At 61.0% G+C, this 7499-nt stretch overlaps 1 protein-coding gene across 5 annotated transcripts in view; it reads right to left on the reverse strand.

Moving 5' to 3' along the window:
• Tp73 (tumor protein p73) overlaps positions 1 to 7499 on the reverse strand; it is a 42465-nt gene that overhangs the window by 9267 nt on the left and 25699 nt on the right. For all 5 annotated transcript variants that reach the window (XM_010627808.3, XM_010627810.2, XM_010627811.2 and 2 more), the window contains one exon: positions 7208 to 7450. In XM_010627808.3, the coding sequence (XP_010626110.1) occupies positions 7208 to 7450 (243 nt within the window). The remainder of the gene's footprint in view (positions 1 to 7207; positions 7451 to 7499) is intronic.

A 7499-nucleotide genomic window follows, 5' to 3' on the forward strand; every position in this document is an offset into this window, starting at 1 on the left:
AGGGCGGGTGCAGCGCGGGGCTGTTAATTCTCTCGCACCCACTCCGGCAGCTGGGTGCCTGGCATGGGCAGGTTTGGGCAGGAGGACAGTGGAGAGGTGATAATAACTTGTCTGTCATTTTCCCGGGACATGTAGCATCTTGCAAACCACAAATACCGTTAACCAGCTTGGGTGAATCTGTTACAACAGATTCTGGGAGATGGGGCCCGCAGTGGGGGCTTTTGTTTTTTCAGTGATTTTTGTAGCCCACCTTCACCCATCTTCCATGCCTGTGTGTGCATGTGTGCATTTGGAGACACATCTCTCTCCTCCCTTGGGTCTTGGACCCCTTTGCCTCAGGCCTTCCCCTTCCTAGACCCGGCTTCTGGCAGCCCATGGAGCTTGGCCCAAAACCTACCCAGTGGGCCTGGACCTGTCCCAGCACTGAGGGGCCTGGTCCACACTTCCCACATGGCGGTGACACCGGCCTGGCTGGCTCCGCTGTAGCCCTCTCTTATTTCTGTGTTTGGCAGAAGCTGTTAGGAGTGGGGGTCGGCAGAGAGGGGCGGGCATGCTGTGCGGTAATCCCGGCCTGTCTCAGGGTAACCTTTGTGTCAGACTGCACTGGTTGGAGATGGTGAACCTCAGCTGAGCTCCAGAAACCCAGGGCAGGGGCTCCTGTGGGAGCTGCATTGCAGTAACAGCCCTGGGCGAGCAGACAGGCCACTCAGAGTCCTCAAGGGCTGCTGGCTGGGTGGGGTTGGGCCAGAAAAGTGCCCCAGGGCAAAGCGGGCCTGGGGCCACCTGCCCCCCTGGGACTTTGAGCCCTGCAAGTCCCACAGGGGGCATGAACTCACACAGACCCTCAAGGGCTGGGAGACGCTGAGCGCACCCCTTCACAGTAGGCTCGGGGAGCCGAGGGCCCCAGTGTCAGGGCTGCACACTGCCCTGCTGGGGAGTCTCCAGAGTCCTAAGAGCAGGGCTGGGCTTGGTCTCCTCTCAGGGAGGGCCTGGGACAGCTGAACAGGGCTGTGGCCAACGCCACCCAGAAAGATCAGCAGGAGCTATCTGCATGGTCACTCACCAGTGGTTGGCTCGGACTTGGGCACAGGGCCCCACTATCTCCACAGGTTCCCACGTCCACCCCACCCCACACGGCCTCCAGCCCTCACGAGCAACTAAAGCTGCCTCCGCAGATGGCCAGCTAAGAGCGGGCAGATTGGACAGCACCCGCACCAGAGCTGCCTGGCCTTGAGAAATTTCGAAATCTGCCCCTGGTCGTCCTCCCGGGTTCCTAGCATACAACTCCTAAAATCTCAGGAATCTTCAAAGGGATGGTGCCTTTTTTATGCTAAGGAGTCTGCTGATGACTGCCCGCCCCTAGGTGGTTCCGGGCTGGGGGCTGGTCACGGGGAAGATCGTGGCTGGATTAGGGCGCTGGGACGTGCAGCCCTTGAGAGGAGGGTGAAGGCATGGGTCTGGCTGACCACCAGGCCAAGAGTGAACCAGTGAGGCCCACAGGAGGGCAGGGTTTATGCCCTTCCTGGGTGGCCGAGAGGTGGAGCTCCCGGAGGGCTCCGTGCCCCTCGGATTTGCCTTCTGCATCCATTGTAACAAACCAGCGAACCTACATTTTTTTTCATGCCCCCTGAGCTGCTAAGAACAGACTGGGCTCCTGGGGAAAACCACAGTGGCTGTGACTGTGGTTTGGAGTGGGTCCCCATCCCTCTTGTCCCTGTGGGGACAATTGCCACCAAGTCTGGGGAGAGGGGCAGGGCCGGTGGGGTCAGAGGGCACTCCAGCTGGGAGGCTGAGCTGAGTTTGGTCTTTCCCCTGTCACTGACCTAGCTCTATCACCAGACACACTGGCCTCACACCGCTGGGTTCCTGGGCGTCACAGCCAGGTGGGCAGAGCAGGGCATGGGCTAGGAGTAGCACGGCTCTGGGTGGGCCCTGTCCTGCTGGTAATGAGGACTGAGGACCATAGCTGCTGAGGGGGAGCTGGCCTTGGTTTTGTGAGCAAGATGCTATGAGTTGGCCTTGCCCGCCCTGTCCAGTGCTGGGGCCTTGTCAGGGTCTGGCAAGATGCCCTGCAAGGTGCAGGTGACACTGCTGCCAGGCAGCATGGGGACTCTGTCTGCTCTTATTCTGTGACCTGACCTCGGGAATAACGGGGCAGCAGGCAGAGCTCTGGGGACACAAATGACGCTGTGACCAAAGCACCACACTCACGCTTGGGTTTCCACGCCCATCTGCCCTGCATCTGGTTCCCCTGGCTGGCCACTCTACTGCCTCCCTTGGAGGCTCTGAGGAGAGGTGGTCTGGCAGGACCACTCTCTGGCTGCCCCCATACCTCACCCCACCCTGACCTGCAGCTGGCTTGGCCTGCCATCAACCGGCTCCTTCTATGGAGGAAAAACCAGGGGCCTCCAGCAGTGGCCATTCTGGGCAGTGACCCGGCCTGCTGCAGGTGGGCACAGCAGGGCCTGCAGCTTTGGGGGACAGTTGGGGGCAGTCAGGGTGATCATCTTTCTGCTTCTAAGGCAAGAGTTGGCTGGAATCTTAAGTTTCACTGATCTCATAAATGTTCAGCACAGCCTATGGCACAGAGGGTCCTGGTCTAGATCTCTGGTCCTGGCAGAGAGCAAAGACTGCCTAGAGCCAGGGCCCACAGTGCAGCCTCAGCCTCTGGCCCCACCTCAGCGTGTGCTCACAAAGCCCAAGAGCTGCATTTGGTCTCACACCACATGCTGCACGCAGAGCGAGGAGCTGGGGTATTGGCCGCAGGTGGCCCGGAGGCAGGGCTGGGCCCCCACAGTGTGCAGGGCTCTCTGCTGTCCTCTGTCCTTTCACCTCAGGCTTGCAGGAGAGATCTGAGAAGATGCCAGGCTGATGTCCCATAGCCAAGCCCTGGCCCGAGGGGGCAGGAACAGTGTCCCTGCCTCACCCCGACTCCGCACTCACAGCTCAGGGCTCAGTCACTCAGGAACCATCCTAGCTAAAGCTCAGTTCCGGGGAGCCTGGATGACCCGTGAGGGTCTCTCTCCCACTTGCACAGGGGGCTGCTGGAGTTGGGGTGCAGCGGGGCAGGGCAAGGCCCAACACAGGGAGAGCACATGGGACACCCTGGGCAGCCTCTTCCCTTTGGATCCCAGCACCCTCCTCCTGAGCCCCAGGGAGCTGGCCCTGGTCACTAAGTGTATGAACAAGGAATGGGGTAATGCGAGCTTGCTGTGGTAGGCTCCCCTGTGAGTCTTCCCCCAGCCCAAGCAGATGGACCTCTGAGGAGTCAGTGCCTCCTCGCCTTTGGTCATGGCTCCCACAGGCCCCAGACCCAAGGCGCTGGGAGCCTGGGCAGCCAGAGGGAGAAGGAAAGGGTTGCTTTCCTCTCTCAGAGCCAAGTCAGGACTCAGGCACAGGGGCGAGCCCAGCTGTCTGCAGTTGGCTGACGGTGACCTGCCTTTGGCTTGCCCTCTGGTCCCTCCTCTATGCGGAAGGACAGCAGGAGCACCTGCCCACCCCAGGTGCAGGCCAGGTCAACCCAGCCTAGAGCTGCATGTCTGGCTCCATTCTGGAAATTAGTCTTTGAAAATGGTGACTCCTCCTAGCACATAGCTTGGCTCATCCACTGCCCTGAGCCCATGGGTGGAATTCTGTCCCCAGGGGTCCTGCCTCAGGTCCCCTACAGGAGCCCCAGGGGTTTGAGGTGGGGTGTGGTGCCTCCAGGCCAACAGCTGTGCCTGCAGAAGGACTGTACCTCAAGCCACCAGGCCTCACTGACCCGGCCCTGCCCAGCCCCGCTGGAGTGTCTCACTCCTTTGCCTTCCGGAGCCCTCACGAGGTGAGAAATTGTGGCAATTTCTCCCTAAGTGCTCTTGTTTCCCCTAATAATCCACATTTCATCTCCACAATAAACATTGTTAGAACTCTTCCCTCGACTTTAAATACACATAATTGCTCCTGGTGCCAGTAAAAGGTATTAATTCCACTTATGCATTCCATAAACTTTTAGGATAACGCAACTGATACCACAGTCGTGTTGGGACACCTCTGCTATTCTCTGCCTACAAACCTCCGAGGGGCTGGAAAGTTTTCTGCGAATCCATTAGCGTTGAGTCAGCCTCGTCCTCCCTAGGAATCCCTCGCCAGGCCTTTGTCCTTCCCGCTCACCTGGCCCGGGGAGGGGGCTCTCACGTCACGAGGAGCTGACCCCCTCCCTGCACGTGACAAATCCAAGGGCACTGGGTGCTGCTGGGCTGTGCCCAGGCTTCTGTCCATCCAAGCCAACTGTGCCCCCCAACCTGCTCCCACAGCTGTCTCCGGGCTGTTGGCTGTGCCCCCAAGCCTGCCTCCAAGGTGCCCACTGATGCTATGCTGGGCCAGGGCTCCCGACTACCTGCGCAGTTGTAGGGCCCAGTCTCTAAACATCTTGCTGAGCCAGGCAGGGAGAGTCTGAGCCAGGGCTGGGCGGCTTCCAGGTGTTCAGGGCCTGGGTGTCCTGATGGGGAGAGGAAGCCACCCTACTCTTCTTTGCCCTGAGGAGGGTCTGACGGTCACAACACTGCCAGGTGGTGGAAGTCCTGGGTGGGTGGACATCAGGGCCTAGATGCCAGGCAAGAGCACCACCCATGTCCTGGTACCCACGGTATCCCAGGAAGGCCACAGAACTGACCACAGATATCCATGATGTCCTTCTCCATGGCCCAGCCCCAGTGGTCCCTGTCCACCCCATGTAGATGCCCATGGACACCAGGCCCTTGCTCAGAACGGTGACCTTTCCATGTCCCCCCAAGTCCCAAGTGGGTTAGGGACAAGCTCTGGCCAGGATGACTCACAAACAGTGAGCCTGTGGGTGCTGGGTCTCCAGGCACCAGAAACTGCCATGCTACCCCAGAAGCCAGCTCGTTTGTCCCTTCACAGCAGAGGGGACACCGCGGAGCAGAGAGGCGAAGCAGCAGCACAGTCCCGGCTCCAGCCCACTCTGCCTACTGCACCGCGCATGAAGCACTTTTCTGGCCCATGGCACCTGTGGGTCTGGTGGGTGAGGGGTGCTCAGAACCCTGGGCAGCAGCCAGAGAGACCGCATTTGCACAGTGTCTGTGGGTTTGCTTGAACGCCCAGGAGCTCAAGTCTAAGAGTATACACATGCACGAATGTGTGTGCAATCATATGCAAAGGTGCATGTACAGGCGAGCTGAGGGCTCAGGCTCCTGGTACACAGCAGGCCTGAGGTCCAGGAAAGCCAGCCAGGCTGCAGAGCCCATGGTGGGCCTGGTGAAGCAGAGGCCAAAGGCCCCATTCACACTGTGCACACTGGGGGCTGTGAGGGTGTTCATGCCACCCTGAGAGAGAGCAGAGGCGGCAGTCGATGTGGAATTGTACTTGAGAAAAATAGGAATTATCTATCAGTTACCAGCCGGTGGTGTGGCAGGAGCCAAGCACTGCGTATGTGGCACTGGGGCCTGGGCAGCAAGTCTGGGCAGCAGCCACGCAGTCAGACCCCTGAGAGCTGAGAGCAGGAGCCGCCCGCCTCTCCCTGGGAAGGGAGGCAGCCCTCGGGGGTCTGCTCCTGAGAGCCAAGGTGCCAAAACTCTCATTATCAATGTCGGTCCCACCTCCGCCCCTTGCGTGGACAGGCTGGGGAGGGGACCCCAGCAGGCGGCGGCAGCCCAGCCATGAGGGCGGCACCAGGTGGGATTGCACTTGTGTCCAGTCCTCCCCTGCCACTGTGTGACCGCTGTGTGGCTGCCGGCAGGGCTGACTCCTTCCCCAACCTATCAGCCAGGGGCCACTGAGGCCAGGCAGCTGGGAGCAATGCATGCATCGGATGCCACTCACCAGGAGTATGTAGAGCCCCAGGTGGGGAGGCAGCTGGCAGAGAGGCAGCCACTGCCCCCAGGACCAGCTCAGACCATTGCGGTGCTCTGAGCCCCTGGAGCACCTGCCCACAGCTGCCCGCAGGACTCCTAGGGACCCGATGACAATGCCCTGGAGGAGGGGCCAAGACCCTCCTCCCTCCAAGGGTCCAGAAAGGACCTAGGAACGTGAAAGGGGTGGCAGTGAATTTCCTGTTGCCAGTGGTTGCAGGCTTAGGGGTGCTCTGGGCCTCCAAGCTGGGTACAGGGACAATCCTGGTCCCCTCCCTCCAGCAGGGGCAGAGGCAGCTCCTAGGGTACAGCCTTGTGGGCACCCCAACACACACATTGTCATAGCAGCGAAGGCCATGATCCAGCTCTGCTGTAGCCACACAGACAGAATGCCCCTCAGCCCCGTGACCACCAAGCCTGACCGCTGACACTGGGCTGCCTTAGGCTCCACCCTGCCTGACCCTTTCACCCCAGGGCATGGGAAAATCTCCACTACCACCAGGAAGGCGATGGAAACTGCCATGGGACGCATTTTGTACATCAGAAGAACCAGTGTGGGGGACCTGTGCGTGCTCGTCAGGGGCAGCAGAACAGACTTCTCCACTCCAGGGTCCCTACTTTCAGGCAGGGATGGGCAGAGCCCCCAGGGAGGCACCAAGGGTGCCCATGCGGCCAGCACTCCCAGACAGAGTGCCCAGCCTTAACTGGCACTCTACATGGCCCCTTCCTCTCCCCCAGCAGTCAGGGCCGTGGTTCAGCCATTAGGGTCACCAGGTTCCTGGCCCAGACACCCGCTTTCCATCTGCAGGGCTGGGCAAGTGCTCTCCCTCCCTGTGCCTCAGCTTCCTGGATTATAGAATGGGGGAGAATAAGAGCTGCACCCAGTGGGTGGCTGGGCGGGTCCAGGAGTTTACTAATTTAAGGTGCTCTGCAGTCTGCACGTGGGATGTCCCCAGAGTTGGCCAAGTCCCAGCTACAGGCTGGGCTGTCCCTAAGGTACATGGGAAGTTGAAGTCCTCAGCACCGTGGTCACAGTGCCACCTCAAGGTCCCACGCCAGCCTGGAGATGACACCCCAGAGACGGCAAAGGCGGAGTCCAGCCCCGTGCCTGGCAGACAGCGGCTGCTCCAGGAGCCTCTGCCTGGAGCAGAGCAGGGAGCAAGCCAGAGCCGCTGCTGGGCACAGACAGCTGCCCCTGCACGGGGCCTCCACCCCTCTGGACCCTGTGGGCAGCGGGCAGCATCCATCCGAGGGTGGGCACGCCCAGACTGGCCAGCTGGCCTGCCTCCTGCCCCACATTGCCTACTGCACTGCCCCAGGATGCAGCTGCCCCCACAGGCTGCAGGGCGCGGGACACTCACCGTCCAGGTGGCCGACTTGGCTGTGCTGGACTGCTGGAACGTGACCTCGAAGTGGTGGGGGCCGGGGTAGTCGGTGTTGGAGGGGATGACGGGCGCCGGCGACATGGTGTCGAAGGTGGAGCTGGGCTGGGCGTAGGGTGAATGGGTGGGTACACTGGCGGCGTGCTCCGGGGTGTAGGGGCTGGCTGGGGCCGCGCGGCTGCTCATCTGGTCCATGGTGCTGCTGAGCAGATTGAACTGGGCCTGGGCACCAGGGGAGGAGGGGGAGACGGTCGGTCGGGCTGGGGGGACG

The sequence above is a fragment of the Fukomys damarensis genome, unplaced genomic scaffold (assembly GCF_012274545.1).
Source record: "Fukomys damarensis isolate Sample0158 unplaced genomic scaffold, DMR_v1.0_HiC HiC_scaffold_23, whole genome shotgun sequence".
Taxonomy (NCBI): Eukaryota; Metazoa; Chordata; class Mammalia; order Rodentia; family Bathyergidae; genus Fukomys; species Fukomys damarensis.